Genomic DNA, 18,553 nt, shown 5'->3' on the forward strand with positions numbered 1-18,553 from the left:
AACATGGGATTCAGAATATCTTGGAGAGAAAAGTTTGAGCATCTGTATTCTAGAATCTCATCACCACTCTTAAAACAGTGTTTTGTGTTTCATAAAACTGCATCTTGAATGTTGAAAGTTAGATGAAGTTTCTTTTAAGACTTGTAAAATTGTTCTTAACTTGCTGTCTTAGAGAACTTGGTACTCTACTTCATTATAAGAAAAGCTATTTGCATGGGGAAAAGCTCCAGTAGTCCTATTTATTTAAAAATCAGATTTTTTCCTTTGTTATTTGCTTTTGTATTGTCTACACTTAACCTGGCTTAACTCTTACTGAAGTGATTAATATCACATTAATCATAAATATAATTAGGTTATGCTTTTTAAATTACATAATTTTAAAAATAATTGTATTATAGACTCTTATAATGCTGTTCTTTCCTATAAGGAGAAGTTCAGAAGATTAACCAGGGAAGTCTTAACTTTGTAGTTTTTCTTTATTAATTGAACTACTAAAAAAAATCATTCGTAATGTAAATTTAAACTACAATGTGTTTATTACTTTGGTTAGTTAGAAAACTCTTCCAAGAGCTTAGTTTATGCAAGATGGTTTAGAGTTATGCTTTGTAACCTTTTTTTTTTTTTTTTTTCCTGCCTGCACACACAGCTGACTTCTCTCAGAGGCATCTTTCATTACAAACAATGTATCTTCACCCAGGTTAATGGGATGGGTGTGCCGCTGATGGTGGGGCAAGTCCTGCCTTTATCTCCCCTAGCTGGAGCCTGTTGATTACTGTCAAGAGTTCTGACCTGAATACATAGTCTTCCTAATTTTTTTTCCCTCTAAAGTCTTTTTACTTTAAGCAACTGTAGACTACCAGTGTCTTTGATGTGAGAGCATAAATGCAAAAAGTCTGAAATAAATGATATTCTTACAGAAAAGGAGGAGAAAATAGTGGTAGGATATATGCAATGATTAAGTTATAGAAAAGTTTAAAAATTTCACATCACATCTTAAAATGACATGGAAACTAAATGTGCTTTGTTAAACCCCCATCAATCATTTTAATTGAAATTGACATCCTATCAATTTGACAGCCCTACTTAAGCTTAATATAACAAAATCATGCCAGCTTCTGCAGTGATGTAGTATAGTCTTATTGCTTATAAATGATTTAGTAGTTGTTAGCCAAAATAGGAAGAGGATTGACAACTATGTTTAGGGAAAACTTGAACAATAATGTTAGGTGATTTTAGAAAGAATTTTGAAGGAATAAGAGATGGAAATACCACAAAATTCTTCATTACAAAGTAAGAACTGGAGTGTAAATATCACTCTTTAAATTCTTACTATAATTTGCAAAGATTGTTGGTTTTACAGATATATAAAATGAGGATTTATTTCCCTTGTTGTAAAATAATTTAGCTTCCCTTTTCCCCTGATGTTCAATATCATAGAAAAACTGACATCTATTATTATGTGGATTAGCTCTTTTACTTCAGTAGAGTTTCAGATATCTGTGTATTGTAGTACTCTAATAACCAGAGTACTGCAGAGTTAAATTGAGCAAGATAACCTTGTGTCAGGGTGCTGAATATTTGGTGGAGGAAATAATGTAAACCAGTGGCATTTCCATGTTTTATTAGTTTTAGTTTTTACATTAGAGCAGTAATTTGTTAATAAGAACCTACTGTATAGCACAGGGAACTCTATTCACTACTCTGTAATGACCTATATGGGAATAGAATTTAAAAAAGAGTGGATATATGTATATGTATAACTGACTCACTTTGCTGTACAGCAGAAAGTCACACAACATTGTAAATCAACTATACTCCGATACAAAAATTAATTAAGGGGCTTCCCTGGTGGCGCAGTGGTTGGGAGTCTGCCTGCCGATGCAGGGGACATGGGTTCGTGCCCCGGTCCGGGAGGATCCCACGTGCCACGGAGCGGCTGGGCCCGTGAGCCATGGCTGCTGAGCCTGCGCGTCCGGAGCCTGTGCTCCGCAACGGGAGAGGCCACAGCAGTGAGAGGCCCGCGTACTGCAAAAAAAAAAAAAAAAATTAAAAAAGAAGTAATTTGTTCAAATACTTGACCATTTTATATATATATATATATAATATACGTAACCTGAGTTATGGTGAATATAAGAAGACATTCATTTTTATTTTTTTAACTATATGGATTTTTAAAAAATTTACTTTTGGCTGTGTTGGGTCTTCATTGCTGTGCGTGGGCTTTCTCTGGTTGCAGCGAGCGGGGCCTGCTATTCGTTGTGGTGCGCAGGCTTCTCATTGCGGTGGCTTCTCTTGTTGCGGAACACGGGCTCTAGGCTCGTGGGCTCAGCGGTTGTGGCTTGTGGGCTCTAGAGCACAGGCTCAGTAGTTGTGGTGCATGGGCTTAGTTGCTCCGTGGCATGTGGGATCTTCCCGGGCCAGGGCTCGAACCCGTGTCCCCTGCATTGGCAGGCAGATTCTTAACTACTGTGTCACCAGGGAAGCCCCAACTGTATGGATTTTTAATTTCCAAATCTCTTTGAAAAGATAGTTCTCTCTAAACATAATAACAAAGGTATTAATTTTTAAAAATTTTTCATTGGAGTATAGTTGATTTAAGAAGACATTTAGAATGAAAGTAACATACCTGGTAAATGTCTTCAGAAGGTGTATGCCTAAGTTCTATAGTATTTCTGGTTATATGGATCCTAAAGCATGTATTTGTTAAAGCAAATATGAAAACATGCAGAGGTCCTTTTAATCAGAAAGTTAATAGGGTATCATCTAGCTTTTCATGATCTGTTTTTGTTTGTCTTAAAAGGAAATAAGTTACTTAATTTATAGAATGTAGCATTATAAGTAATATTATAGTAGTCTGTAAAGAAATATATTAAGAAGTTGAAATAAATTCCTAGTACAGCAATTTTTAGATTGTACCTGCACCTTGCATGTAGATTGTATTCTGAAATGCTTGGAAATAAAATAATCTTCTTTTTAGAGAAATAATGCTATAAATGGCATTTCCTTTCAGATTAGCCCATGAAAGTTCATTTGATCTATAATTAGCACACAAGACCACATTTTTTCCCAAAGAAAATAATTCTATTGCTAGTAAGTAATTAGGAAAATAAATTTTAGCAAGTATTTATCTTGAATCATGGAAGCTGAGAAAGAGCAGAGAGTTTTGTGTGAAAGGGAGATTAGCTAGAGTGGGATTAACTGAGGTGAGAACAGTGAAAGTCAGGAAGGGGGATGATACTCACTGAAAAATGAGGTGCTTGACTAAAGGAGGTTAATAAAGACACTTCCCATCACACACTTCTGAGGGCCTCGTTGCCCCAGGAATAGGTGGATAAAAATGAGCTATTCTTATACTTCATTTTTTTTTGACATGTAAAAGAGGGAACTATCTTCTAAATAAGCCTTAAGAAAACAAAGCCTAAGCCTTTATAAAACTTAGAACATCCTTTAAATTTATAATCCTGAGTGGTAAATAATTTGTATTTTGGTTATTACCACTGATAAAAACAGATCTTAGATTAAAACTTTTTCTGTATTATTTTTTTACTTTGAGTATATTATCCCAGAGAAAGAATTGTTTTTATCTCATTCTTCAAAAGGTCTATTTACCGTTAAAGCATAGAGTTAATAGTTTCAGCTTACCTAAACTACCATGTAAAACATTATTTCTATGGCAAAATTTGTTCACTGATTGTTTGAGTACCTACTATGTGCCAGGCACTTCTTTTGGTCCTCTAAGCAGTGCTCAAGAGACAAGAATCCTTGATACAGAGTTTACATTCTAGTAGAGATTTATTTCAAGTTGCATTTGAAACATGCAAGAAAGTCATCTGTCTTTATTACCTTCATGTTGGCTTACTTAGGGTAGGTGCCCGTAAGCTTTAGAGCAGCTGGGACTCTACATTTATATCCAGTATCCTAGGTAGGATCTTAATAGAGACTGGGTAATAACTATATTAGCATATTTTAAATAGGCAGCAAAGGACATCTTCCTTTTAAAGAGCAAGGACGAGCGTCCTTATCCTTGCCCATCCATTCCTTAATACGAATACTTCTGATTGTGAGGATGTTTGAATGAACTATTTACTTCCGTCAAGGCAGCTCTATTTTTAAAATGATTTTATGTGTTGCTGCTAACTACCACATAGCTTAGGTGCTGTATACAGTATCTTAGAGGCAGTATACTAAGTTGTTAGCTGAACATACTCTGGATCCAGACTGCCTAGATTTAAATCCCAACTGCCTCTGATCTAGCTGTGTGATCTTGAGCAAGCTATTTAACCTATCTGTGCCATAGTTTTTTAAAATCTGGAAAAGTAATGATAATAGTTGGCTAATGTAAGGATGAAATTAGTTAATTGGTAATGCTTAGCACTTGGCAAGTACTAAATGACAGCTGCTATTATTTCCTATGCTTGAATATAATTAATGTAAAAGTTGCTTTTCTAGATTTTTTTGGCCAAGCACCTTATTTTGTTTGGTGGGTTTATGCTTTCAAGGAGAACAATTTGGTATAATGGAAATCTGGATTCTAGCTATGGATCATCCACTGATTTGCTCTTGATTTGATTAATTACTAAGGGGGGGAGGGCTCAGGTAAAATAGTCTCTTTAGTATTTTCATATAAAATTTAAATATTTAAAAATAGGTGAGCATGTTGAGCCTTCGGTTGTTTTTGAGTACTCAACAGGAACTTGTTTAAAGTATTTTGTTTTATCTTACTGTGAAATGCTGATCCCAAATGCTTATTTAGTTTTTGTGCCACAGCTTACACATTGGCTATTAGTAATTCTCAAATTTTGAATTAGTGGATGATATAGAGATGATTCCTATGATGTGTGTTTAATTCTAAATATAAACTACTTGACAGATATGCCCAATAAAAGGTAGTTCCCTAAGGTAACTGGTACCTTGGCTTTTCTGAGAACTATTTCATAATAGTTTCACTGAGAACCTATTTCATAAAATTATTGTAATAACCTCCTAGTAAATTTGAGTTAGATAAAGTAGAAATACATTCTTTCCCTAATTACAGCTTAGTATGTGTATGTACACTTTTTATTAATTTAAAAATGTTATAAACTTCACTTAGATTTGCTTTGTTTTTATGTCCTATTTTCTGGAAGACTATTCAGATTTTCATTAGTTTTTCACTTACTTCCAGACGGCATTTTGTAGATAAGCATGTTGTAGCATCAAAATGAATGTTGTAGTCAAATTTTATTGGAGTTCAGGCCCTGTAAAGATGGTTGTGTTTAACTTCCACAAAGTTATTTGTGGTTTTTCCTGAACTTTTCCTTCTGCAGCAAAGTTCTATTTTCATTAACTACACACTATTTTAAAGTAGAAGATGGTGGTGAAAGATCAGTCTGTGTTACCTTTGGATTTTTTTTCTTTGTGAAAGCAATGGCAGTCTTGATTGTAACCGAAAACTATCTGGAATTTGGACTCGAAACAGGTAATAATTTCATATCTGTTAAGTTTTTAAAATTAGGTTTGAGGCGTATGTTCTGTAATGTTCTAAATAATTAATCTTTATTATTCTTAAGATCTTCTTTTTTTTGTTTCTTTTTTAGCTAAGCTTTTGCTACCTTTTTCCAAAAATGCTGTTCCCACCCCATTTTTTCCTTAAAGTTAAGTAAGTTTCACCAATGCTAAAGTTGAGTCACATAGATAAAGATGCAAATTTTAATGCAAATTTTATGCATACTCATGGAATGTACAAATATCAAAGGGATGTTTTCAAAGACTATTTCTCCTAATAACTAAATTTTACTGCATTATGACATACTAATTAGCACATGAAAGAGCTATGCTCATCACTTCAAAATTTAAGATGTTCTGTTTTCTAGCACTTTATTTCCAAAGATTCTGTATTTTACCCCTATGATAAGAGTAAATTTTTTCCCCCTACAGGGTTTACAAATTTTTCAGACAGTGCGATGCAGTTTCTCGAAAAGCAAGGTTTAGAATCTCAGTAAGTTTTTTAAAATTATTATTTGGATTTAATTTTTTCCATTTTTGGTAAAATAGCATTTACTATAAGTGGTTCTTTGTTTTTAATCAGTGAAAAGAGTTCTTTTTTAAGTAGGACTGTCTCTTTTTTAGCAGTATTCTTACTCATGTTTTTTTACATTTGTATAAAGTATCTTTTATAGAATTCTCATTTGAATTTGCTCTTATTTAACTTAATTCCTCTTCTACTAGAGATTAAATGAAATTTATGAATCACATGTTATTTTCTATGTTGAACATGTAGGTTGGATTGTTAAAACTGTGGCTTAAGAGATGTCTGATTTACTTTATACTTCATCAGAATCCTTTATGGATGATTAAATAAGAGCAGTCTTTTTGTAGGAGTTTACTTTGTATTACTGTTATTATTGTGGTTTGTAAAGTGATTAGAAGAGTGGAAATTTCTAGAAAGTTAACTTCAAAAGTTTATCAGCTTTTTAAAAAATTTTATTTTTAGGGGACCTGTTTCAAAACTTACTTTCAAATTTTTCCTGGCTATTTTCTGTTCACTCATTGGGGCTTTTTTGACATTTCCTGGATTACGGCTGGCTCAAATGCATCTGGATGCCCTGAATTTGACAACAGAAAAAATTACACAGTAAGCGGAAAATGTACATAAGCACATGCAGATAAATATATGTTTTTCATCTTAATGAAGGTATATTATTGTAATGAAATCATAAATTATTGTATTGAAAATTAATAATCATTTGATGTCACTCTTCTTCCTCTTTCTACTATAAGAAGCTTCTTTCATTCACTTCTAAATTTTAAGTCCTATGTAAAAAAAACCCCACTAAATTATTAAATTTCTCTTTTATCTGTTAAAATGGAAATATCAATATTTATGTTAGTTCTTTTGAACTCAGAGATGAATGTTTATGATATTGGAATCTCTGCCACTGATCTAAGGATCTATGGAAATTTCTTTAAATCAGAATTTTTAAGTTAAAAATACTTACTTAAATTTCATATAAATTTTATTTAAATAATTTAATATTTTTTATTTAAAGTATTTTATTTAAAAATGTTTTGAAAGTAAGTCTGTATACATAAGAAATGTTTGTTTTCCTTATATTATTGATCTGTTTGCAAGATTATTTTAGTTCGGGATTGCTAATACCGTACAGTGTTAAATATCATAGATTACTATTTTAGTTTTCAAATGGAGAAATTGTATTCAAATCTCTGCATATTGTTCAGAGCCCATTTACTATATTATTTGTGGTTGTCACAGATGTTTTGTTGTTGTTGGTGTGGACACCTTGGCAGAGTGACAGATTTTTATCTTCATTTCATATCCAGATCCAAATTTCCAAGTCCTCTTTTTGTTTTGCAGTAGAAGCCTAAGTTGAGAATATTCCATTTTGATATATGTATTTATAGTCATTAAGTTTCTCTGAGTAATCATATTTCCTAACATTTCTGCTCTTTAAAAGCCTTATTTAATGATGCTGATTCTCTAGTCTTTTCACATTCTTATCTCTTACCTGTGTCATTTTCCTTTATTTTAATTTTGGAAGTTTTTTTGTGTTTTTCCTTACCTCCATTTTTCTGTATTTGCTTTGTGTGTGTATTTACTTATTCTCACCTCCCAGTACACACTCCTTCATCCCTCTTTTTTCCTCTCCTTTTACTCAGCATGCTGTTGGCTACATCCTGCCTTTCTCCCACCATCCGTCTCTCTAATGGCTCCTTTTAAAACAAAACCTGATTCCCCCCCCCCCCCTACACACACACTTCAGTCCACTAACCCCAGTGTTATGATTTAAATAAGCTGAAAGAGTGGGTGGAGGGGAGCCCTTCACCAGCTACTGAAACCGCTGTGGGCTGCTCCTTGATACTAGAGTGTTCCCTAGCAACACTGCATACCTAATACTGCTTCTTTCTTCCCCTGCACCCGATGGTTTACCCAGGCTGTGGGATGAAAGAATCACTTTATAAAAACATTTAAAGCATTTAGTGGTGGTTTGGGGTTGGGGATGGGGGCACATTTTAGTTTCCTTCTCAGTAAAATGTGGCTTCTTAAGATTTTTCCCTTTGGGAATTTCGAGTTTTATTTTCAGTGTATTGCAAACTCCCCAACCCCACGCCCTCCCGCCACACACACACACAGACACACACACACACACACACACTGTTGTAGCACTCTGCCCGGATACAGGGTGTGTGAAGCTAGTTTTGTTATGAGAGCAGCATGACTGGCACAAAGAGCAGCATTCTCCTTACCCCCATGACCAGGCAGTAGTACTTGTTTTAGTGCCAGAGCTTAGAACCAGAGTTCCACCTCTCCCTGTCAGGTGTTCTTGGTTTCCTGATCTGGCCATTTGCTCACATATATCACTATCACTTGCACTGTAGTGGTATTTTAAAGTGTGTGTGTGTGTGTGTGTGTGTGTATTTTAAACCCTCCAGTTTAGCTCCCCCAGCCTGGTTGGTAATAAAAGCAGTACATGGTAATAAAATAATCTGAAGAATTTTGTCTTTCTGAAATAAGGACAATCTTTACCAGTCATCTATCTCTGTAGGATACAAACTTGGGACAACAATTAACAATGACATTACATCTCACACCTGAAACCTTTTGCTGTATTGGGTATTTTGCCTTGTAGGAGTAATATAAATTTCCTTGGTTTTTATAGGTTAGGGAAATTAATTTCAGGTATGTTCATAATGCTTCAAGAAGAAATAAAAATGTGAGTCATTTATGATTTTAACAATGTAATTAAAACATTATACATGTTCATTACATATTGAAAGTTTTCTCATTTATAAGTAAGTTGCTGCAGTAGCTTCCGTCTGCCATATGCCTTCTAGTATTATGGACCTTGCTAATCACTGTATCTTACTTGTAAATAATGAGAAGGCACTTTGTTTTAGCTGGACTGAAAAGTATCAAAAGATGACTCCTATACTGAAAATCCATTGGATTCATTGATTGTGCAAAGTTAGAGAATCATTTAAGTATCAGTGTATTAAATCAGGGATACAGTAGGAGATTGTTAAAGAACACTAGAATAGGAGTGAACAGATTTAGATTTTAGTGCTAGATCTCCTTCTAACCTGTAATATTGCCATGAGCAAGTCATTTAACTTTCCTCAATCTGAATGTTCTCATCTGAACAATTAAAATAATGAGGTATTTTTGCAAGGGCTCAAATCAGTGTTAAGTAGTAGTGATAAATATAAAATAATGGTGACAATAGTACCTTAATATAGAGTACTGAATATAAGTTCCTACCTTCATTTTTTAAGTCCCAAGGTTCTGTAGTTTATTAGTGTATTTTGTTTCTGGATTTTTATGTTTATTTCTTACATACTTTCAGAACATTACTTCATATCAACTTCTTGGCACCTTTATTTATGGTTCTGCTCTGGGTAAAACCAATCACCAAAGACTACATTATGAACCCACCATTGGGTAAAGAAAGTGTCCCTTTGTAAGTATGGATATTTGGGGGCTAATTTTTATTTCATTATATAATCAAAACTTTTCTAAAATGTTATTTACTGTGTTCACATTTTTAAATGATAACATTAGGACACTGTATTTTTAAAACATTAATAGAAATGTTTAAAAATATATTATAAAATAGAAACTATAGGTCATCATTTTACCTTTTTGTGATCTTCATTAATGGTTTTGGGTGATTATTACTCTGCACTAATATTATCTTATACAGTTGTAAGTTTTTCTGCTTTTTTAAAGACACTACATTTCTCTTATTTTTTTCTTAATTGTGAAAATTACGGAGGAAAAAATGAGTAGTATAAATGGAAAATCATATGTTTAGCCCCTTAAGAGTTGTTAACATTTTCCATATTTGCTTCACTGTTTTTTGTTTTGTTTTTTGATGAAGTAGTTTTTCAAGTAAATTAGAGGCATAACATTTTTATCCCTAAGAACTTCAATATGCATCTCTAAAAAATAAGGATATTTTTTTTCTACATGACAATATTATCATCATAGCTATCAAAATTAAAAATAAAACCTTAACGTTGTTATCTAATGTTAGGTCGTATTTCCCCAATTAGACAACTGTATTTTAACAGAAGAAGGTAACATAGAAACAGTTTATTAAAAGGCATTAATAGCTATACTTGATATGTTAACTCATTAGCCTTATGGAACTATATTAGAGTAATAAAAAGATTCAGGCAGAGCTGGTTCAAACCCCAGTTCTGATCCTCACTAAAACTGTCACTTGAGGGAGATTATTTTACTTCACTGAACCTCTGTTTCCCCATCTGGAAAATGAAGATAATAGTATCCACCTCACAAGGTTATGATTGGAATTAAATGAAAGAACACATGTAATGCAACCAGCTGGAAGTAAGGGCTTAATAAATGTTCCTTTCACTGCTTTGCCTCATCAAAATTAAAACAGAAAATCTTGACTAGTCAATGATTCCACAGTATGCATTTTATATTATGTATTTCTTTTAGATCCTGGTACAAATTTGTCTTGAAGTGTAGAATCGGTGATGACCATGATTTTTTTTTTAAATACCTAATCTTATTGAACTAAGAAAGTATACATTGAAGTCATAACATTTTTTCCCACACACAAGTAAGCTTTAATGGTAATTTTAACTTGACAGTTTCACTGAGTATTTAAAAGTAATCCTAAGGATCGTAGGGTTCCAGACCAAATCTCAGATAAACTTTTAACCCACATCTTTGATGCTGAAAGCATCCCTAGTCCTTCATTGAAGTTTGGTCATGGAAGTTGGATTTTATACTTCTGTAATTATGTTTTCTGATTTTATATTTGCCTTAGTTTAATTAAGAAAACAAGGAAACTAACATTTGTGACATACACCAGTTGTTATGCTGGGTATTGATATTTTACATATTTTATCTCATTCATTCTTATAGTAATTCTCTATTTATGATTGCTGTTCTCATTCCATTTTATAGATGAAATAACAGACTCAGAGGTTAAATAATTTGGCTAAGGTTATTCAGCCAGATCTGGTGTATGTAAAGCATTTAGTAGTTATACCAACATTCATTTCCCCACTTGTAGCCTACAAAACTATGTACAGATTAGTAGTGAATACTATGCTTAAAGGAAGTAGGAAGAAGGAATTTTCCCCTTGGTATATTAAATTACAGGAAAAATTTTGTTGCATATGAAGACCTAGATTCCTCTTCCTATAGCTTTATTTCCTTTGTCCCATTCCCTTTCCTGACCTTCATAAATGAAACAGAATTACAGTCATATCTCTGCTCCATTTTATTATTTTTTTTATTTGTCAGATCATTACATTAAGTGATTAGACAGGTGATTTTTAATTTTTGTTTAAACTCCAAAGTCCATGTTGTAGATTGAGAAAAAATGGCTGCCCGTCAACACAGGTTCTTCGTCTGTCACGTGGATTAAATGGTTTGTCGAAGGCCTTTATTTGTAGTCAGAAGCAAAAATGGATAGAATGCAGTTTCAATCTGGAAATGTATTTAAACTCATCCAACCATGTGTTCTGCTTGGGCATCAAAAAAATAAAATGTGAGCAAGCAGAGTCCATATGTGTGTAACCTTGTGAGAAGAAAACCAGAAGAGAACATACATGGTGAACCCTAGAATGGCTTCAGGAATTTGGAGAAGTTTCTTCTGCCTGTTCTTTACCTGTATATTTTGTCCCAGCTCAGACTCTTTCTTGAGATACCCCATCATATCAACTTAACCAAATCCTTATGAAGTTGGTTAAATAATCTGAGTTAGCGGCACTATTTAATTAGGGATTGTTACCTAAATCCTGAACTCCTCATAAACAGAGCAGATATGTTTTGATTCACTGCCTTATACCATTCGCTTCATTTCTGTTACCTGTCTCCCTCAAAGCATGCGTAATAGCTGTCTTCAGAATACTGCCAGTCAAGCCTCCTGGTTGCACCACACCAGGGAGCACGATATTGTCTGTAAGCCCCTGGAAAGGTTCAAGGCTGTGTATGGTCTTGACTTTTGTGTACTGTCAGTCTCACATGACTGATACCTTAATCTCATTGTTCATTACAGTGTAAATGTATTGATAAAAAGTTATGCCTTTATGCTTCCTAACCAACAGTACATCTCTATTGGAGCTTTATATCCATGTTCACTCATGACCTTATAAAAAGGAAACCAAAAGAGAACATATGTAATAAAGCCTTTGTTCCATCCCTATTTTCCCTCCACTTCATAAATAGTTCAAACCAAACTGTACACTTTCACATCTTCTCTGCGTTTTCTGTTTCCTGTACTGTTCTTCAACTCTATTTCCGCAGGCAACTTCCATATTGTAGTTTTAGTCCCTTTCCTAGGTGCTTACACTGGACAGAAGGAAGGGGTGATAATGGAGCCTATTTTGGAGCAAAGTGTTGTAAGGTTTTTTATCTTTTCCCACTTGGTGTTCTTTATAGCCATCCATACTACCCTCATGGTCTTAAGAATTTGGGGGAGACCCCTATAAATTCCAGATCCTGTCTGGCAGATCACTCCACACATTTCAACAGTCACATATTAAGCGCCTGATGTGTGCTAGAGCTTTGAATAGAGTCAGGCATGGGGTAGGCATTATTTTCAAATTACAATGTTATCTTTTATCAAAGCAGAAACCGTGGACCCCAAAAGGACATCAGAATTTACCTTTTCTTTCTAAAGTCCTTTAGGGAACATCTGATTTTGTCAGGATATCAGAATTCTTGATCCCAATCAGGAATTCAGCAGAGTGAAAGATCCTACTCAGGTATTTATATAATCAAAACTGTAGCCAGAAATAGATGGGTTGATAACTTGATAGTTCCACAGGCAAGCTCCTCTGGTTTCCTTCCTTCTTTCTCATAGTCTCCAGTTTAAGAGCACCCAACTTCCCTTTTCGTTTTATAGCCGTTTTTCCCTCCATGGAGGAGGGTAGATAGAGAAAAGAATCTCCAAGTGTTGCTCTACTTTTTTCTGCTAGATTTATCTCGTACTGTTTTATTTCATGTTACATTTATCTGTTAAGCAAGTGAAAGTATCATGTAGGTAAGTCTGTGGTAGAGTGGGATACTTTTTATATCTCCATCTGTAGCTAAGTCTAGATTTCCCTATATCTTAAATGATGAACATTAACACATAAAACTAGCATGCTAGCATATTTTGGTCTTTGAGAGCACCATATCAACTTTTTGATCTGTAGAATGACAGAAGCTACATTCGATACTCTGCGACTCTGGTTAATAATCCTGCTGTGTGCTTTGCGGTTGGCCATGATGCGTAGTCACCTGCAAGCTTACTTAAACTTAGCCCAGAAATGTGTGGATCAGATGAAGAAAGAAGCAGGGCGAATAAGCACGGTTGAGCTTCAGAAAATGGTAAGTTTTATACTGCAGTCAAAATGAAAAGTAGCAAATACTGAGTTGTAAATGACTATAAATAGATGGGAAAATCTTAAACTGACATGTCAGAGACTTTGATCTGATTTTGGTGCTAGGTGAAGAAAAGGTCTCAATTCCCCTTCTTGCCTTAAGTACATTAAGTATCATACAGTTCAGGTTGCAAAGCTGTGGTATATCTACTTTTGGTAAATGGGACTCCCCTAATTGATTTGAAAGACATCACAATTTATTGTATAGCCTTTACGACTTAAAGAGTAGGAAATACTAGTTTTAGTGACTAAATGTATTCCTTTTAACATTATTCCAAGTACTTGAACATGAAACATAAAATTTAACTTAATGGGGATTCCAGAGAAGGAAGGTGCTAAGAATCCATCCACCATTATAACGGACTGGACCTATAACCTGATCGTGTCTTTTTGAAGAAATGTGGTGTTGGGTCCTCTGTTTTTTACTCTCGAAATTTCATTGTAAGAAGTGTCTATCAAGATTCAAACAACTTTTTTTATGTTTTACCTTTCATGTATTTTCATACTTTGTAGTTTTACCTCAGTCAAATATAAATGGGAATTAATGTTTTTATTTATGCTCATATATGACTTATTGTTATTTAGTTTGATATTTAAGTTCTGTCTTTAGAGATTTTAGCATTTTGTTTTATATGTGAAATAGTAAGTGAATATAAGCAATTTGAATTTTAGTGGTTTTGTTTCTCCAATTTGTATTAATCACTTAAGAAATATTTTTAAGGAATTTATTTTAATATTTTCACATTTTAAAGAACCTTCGAACTGAGCCTTTCTGAAGTCAGTCTGGTGGCATTTATAATGAAGTACAAATATATTACCATTTAGCTTTCTTCCCATGAAAGGATTATTCATCTGTTAAGCAATTCAGTTTGACAATTATATGAAAGTTTAATTCATTCATAACATGTCAACCGTGTTAGAAACTTAAGAATGTTGTTGGTTGCAGGTCGCTCGAGTCTTTTATTACCTTTGTGTCATTGCACTGCAGTATGTGGCTCCTCTGGTCATGCTGCTTCACACAACCCTGCTTTTGAAAACTCTAGGTAGGCATACCCTGGCAACTGGGAAACATGTTGCTTTACTTTCTACCTATAGTTAATAATGCTTTTTGTTACCTACAAAGAAATAATCCTCTTAAAATTGTTTTTCTCTTTAAAAGTTTTAAGAGGAAACATATGAAACTTTAAGCTGTGGAAGTTGATTCATTGATTTATCATCTTGATTTTGAAAATTCAGGCCCATATCATTTTATAATGTTAAAAGACTTGTTTGCTAAAGGTTAATTCTGAGTAACTGGAGTGATCACTTTTCGTTTTAATATTTTGTGTTGTAAGAGAGTGATTTAAAATTTTGTTAGTGCATAACATTTAAATTATTACAAGGTACTTGTAAACTTATGAATTACAGAACTCTTTGGTGAGTTCTGCTTCAGATAACTTACGTTGATAAAGTAAAGATTTCTCAGTGGCAGAACAAAGTGTTTCTGTAAGTCTGTTCACTAAGCAATCCAGCCCATCTGTGGTGTTACTCAAGAATCTATTGTTGTATTGATCATTTCTTTGCTTAGGTCAGGCAGTCTGCCAGTGTTGGGATGGAACTAAGAGCATTATTGGGTGGGCTTATAGATGCTTTAGAGCTGTGATAGATGTAAATGTCCTTCAGGAATCTATGGAACATAAAAGAGTAGCTCAGTTGTAAATTATGTGACTCATATTCTATCCAAAATAGGAAAGTATATGATAAAAATATTTCTGGAAGCTATTAATAATGTCTCACATTGACATCAGAGAGAGTTTCTGAGAAAGAATTTATTCTGATATTCTAGAGGTAGAAAAGATTCTAAGAAGTTATAGAGTCTGTCCCTGTCACCCCATTAGAGGTAGTTGATTCATGGATTATACAAGAAAAAAAATGTTTTTGTTATTTTACCAGATTTTAGTGCAGTTAATTAAAAGTAAATTAGATTTTAGCTTTTATGTGCCCCTCTACTGATAAGGTTAGATTATAGTCTGGTCAAGTTAAGTAAATTTTCCCCAGGTGTGTAGAAAGATTATTATTTTACTTTATTTTCAACATTGGATAATTTGTTGTGCCACTAAACTTTTTGTTCTTAATTTCAAATATAAGTTAAAGAATTTATTTATTTTTTCTAAATAAGGAGCTTTGGAATTACTTTTCACGTTTTATTTGCGTCTTGAATTTTCTAGGTAATCATTCCTGGGGGATTTATCCAGAATCTATCTCTACCTTGCCAGTGGATAATAGTCTGCCCTCCAATTCTGTTTACTCTGAATTACCATCTGCTGATGGGAAGATGAAGGTAACTGTTACACAAATAACAGTGGCACTGAGCAGCTTAAAAAACATTTTCACTCCTCTGCTTTTTCGAGGACTTCTGTCTTTTCTGACCTGGTGGATTGCTGCTTGTCTCTTTTCTACAAGCCTTTTTGGGCTTTTCTATCACCAGTATCTCACTGTGGCGTGAATCTCAGTTAACAAAAAAGGATATCGAAGTCACACTCTGAATTCAGATACTCGTACCCTTGAAGGTCTGACAAAAACCAGAAGAAAGCAAATACAAAGGAAGGAAAACCATATCAGAATATCTTGTTTTAAATACTTCCTCTGTATTCTCAGGGTGGATTAATGGTATTAATATTTAAAATTATAGAATAGATTGTTACCTGCTATACTGTGGCATTGGAATTTTAACTCCTTGTATTAATGGATGTGAGAGAGCTATCTACAAGTGTAATACTTCTGATGACCTTGGTTTACAGAAACCTCCATCAGTCTTTGAAACTTCTCATATGACTCCAGTTATTGATTGGTTGCTCTTAATGGTATTAAGGTACTGTTAATATTCATAATGGCTGCCTATAGAACAATCTTCAAACTGAGCCATGCTTTAGAGGAGGGAAAGGAGCTAAAGTCACTTCTGTTGGTACTATGCGAGTCACTCTTCAAACAGCAACAACAGCAAAATCCAACAGAAAGGAATAGCTACTGTATATTACAGTAAAGAAAGCTGCATAGTAATTTTAAATTTAATGGAGTTGTACATGCTTAATATCTACAAGTACTGCTGCTTGAGAGTAGCAAGAATATTGTTTTAAAATGCATTCTAGCCAACTTGAGGGATCTTTTAAAATAATTGGCTACATGAACATTTGCAGTCTTGCTATTAGGTTTGGACTGCCCATATTTTATTTTATTCTATGATCCTAAATATAGTTCTTTTTAATAGTCTAAAGATATTTATCAATATTGATCAAACTTTTAAAAAATTACTTTGTAATCCTGCTGACTACCTGTATGTATTGTACATATATATTATATATTAAATATATAATATATTGAGATTATAAAAGATGAAAATATTGGGTTCTTATAATATTTTAAGTTGCTGAATGTATTTTAAAATGTGACTGAATGAGATGTATTTGTATCTAGAAATTTTCTTTCTTTCTGGAACGAGATTAAAATACGTTTTGAAAATTCATCTGAGCAAGAGATTTATTTGTATTGCCTATGTGTGAGAGTACTTCCGATTTTATAAATACTTAGGTGGTTCCTGGCAAATTAAAATTCTTTTTCTGTCATTTAAAAATAATTAGAACCTTTTGACAGATTTACCAGTATTGTTTAAACCTATGTTAAATAGGACTTGTTTTAATTTGTAGTGTTTGTATTTTATTTTTTATTTATTTTATTTGTAGTGTTTTTACTTTATAGGGCAGATATTGAAGTAATTCGAATGAAAAATTCAAATGAAATGGGGGAAAAAAGTAAATTTTTTGGGATGCTTTTTTCTGTAGGGAATGAATATAAGAGATAAACAGTTTTGTTTTGTTGAGTTTTTTTCCAAATGAATAGAATTTACTGGTAAATATTCTTTCATATAACTGTCTTGAGAGGCTATGTATTATGTTTCAGTGCTATTGTCACTATTGAAAACAATTTTGAAACTCTTCTTTTGGAATTACTTTGAAGGCTTGTGGTTCATATTCATTTACATAATCTCAGTACAGCAAGTTCCTGTCTTTTGGTATAGGTTAAATATTTTGAAAATAAATGATATTTTAAATAAGACTGAGTGATAAAGTAAATGCTTAAGTTGGATAAAACTCTTTGGTTGAAATGAATTGTGAATATAGTCTAATGATAGTTCATGTGTATTTCCAAAAGCAGCATTCCAAATATATCTTGAGATATCAGCATCACTAAAATAAGTATCTTATAACAAGGTTATATGAAGTATGACATTTATTTTGTTTATGAAAGTTCTTACATGTTGGAGTTGCAAAAAATCTCACCTGGTATTTATAACCATTCTTATTAAAAAGCTATACTGTGAAAGTTATAATTAAAGTTATTATTTTGATTTTCAAGGATCGTATAGTGGAGTAATATGGAGGGAAAGGAATAGAATTCATTATTGGATGGAATAACATATTTTTGAAATACTATTGATTGACTCTTTTTAAACTTGAATTCTCTCTAAGTATATTATGAACTTACACAAACTGCTTGTTAACTGAAGTGATGAGTTGGTTTAGGTTTTTTTAACCTTTTAAAGCAAATTTTGAGAGAATGATAGTTACAGCTACTAACTGGTTTATTTAAGCATGTTGTCTTTGTACCAATAATTATGTTAAGTGCAAAAGGGTTTGTACTTTGTGTAAACCAAGTAATATTTTTTAAATTGAGATATAATTGATATATAATGTTGTATTAGTTTTAGGTGTACAACATAATGACTTTTGATACATGTATATGTTGCAAAATGATTGCAAATAATATTTTTGAATACCCCAAATTAGGCCAGTAGAAATCTTTTATTTTTTATATTGGGCTTTAGTCAGTATAAATGCTTCAGAAGTCAGTTATTTTATATTTTTGCCAAGTCAACTAGGAACCCGTAAAATCTTGCTTTTACTATGATCTGTAGAATGTTGCTTGACAACTTGTTGGTTCCAGCCCCCCCCCCCCATTGCACTATAAAAATTAGAGCTTATTCTCCTTCCTGCTCCCATTGATTTGTCTGAAATGAAAAGCATATAATTTTATCTTAATACCGCATGCATTTTGATTATCTTTGGTATTTTCCCCAGAATTTCAGTTGTTATGCATAAATGACCAGTGCATC

General features: G+C 33.2%; 1 protein-coding gene across 6 annotated transcripts in view; it reads left to right on the forward strand.

Annotated features, from left to right (window-relative positions):
- Positions 1-17,383, forward strand: part of TMEM161B (transmembrane protein 161B) — a 71,111-nt gene extending 53,728 nt beyond the window's left edge. For 3 of the 6 annotated variants that reach the window (XM_082620457.1, XM_082620456.1, XM_082620459.1), the window contains 7 exons: positions 5,307-5,458; positions 5,917-5,977; positions 6,473-6,613; positions 9,342-9,455; positions 13,177-13,351; positions 14,351-14,447; positions 15,612-17,382. In XM_082620457.1, the coding sequence (XP_082476583.1) occupies positions 5,307-5,458; positions 5,917-5,977; positions 6,473-6,613; positions 9,342-9,455; positions 13,177-13,351; positions 14,351-14,447; positions 15,612-15,889 (1,018 nt within the window). In that variant the 3' untranslated portion in view covers positions 15,890-17,382. Of the gene's footprint in view, positions 1-5,306; positions 5,459-5,916; positions 5,978-6,472; positions 6,614-9,341; positions 9,456-13,176; positions 13,352-14,350; positions 14,448-15,611 lie in introns of all 6 variants that reach the window. The other 3 variants (XM_082620454.1, XM_082620458.1, XM_082620455.1) reach the window with 3 other exon arrangements.
- Positions 17,384-18,553: the final 1,170 nt, after the last annotated feature.

The sequence above is a fragment of the Mesoplodon mirus genome (assembly GCF_964341445.2).
Source record: "Mesoplodon mirus genome assembly, chromosome: 5".
Taxonomy (NCBI): domain Eukaryota; kingdom Metazoa; phylum Chordata; class Mammalia; order Artiodactyla; family Ziphiidae; genus Mesoplodon; species Mesoplodon mirus.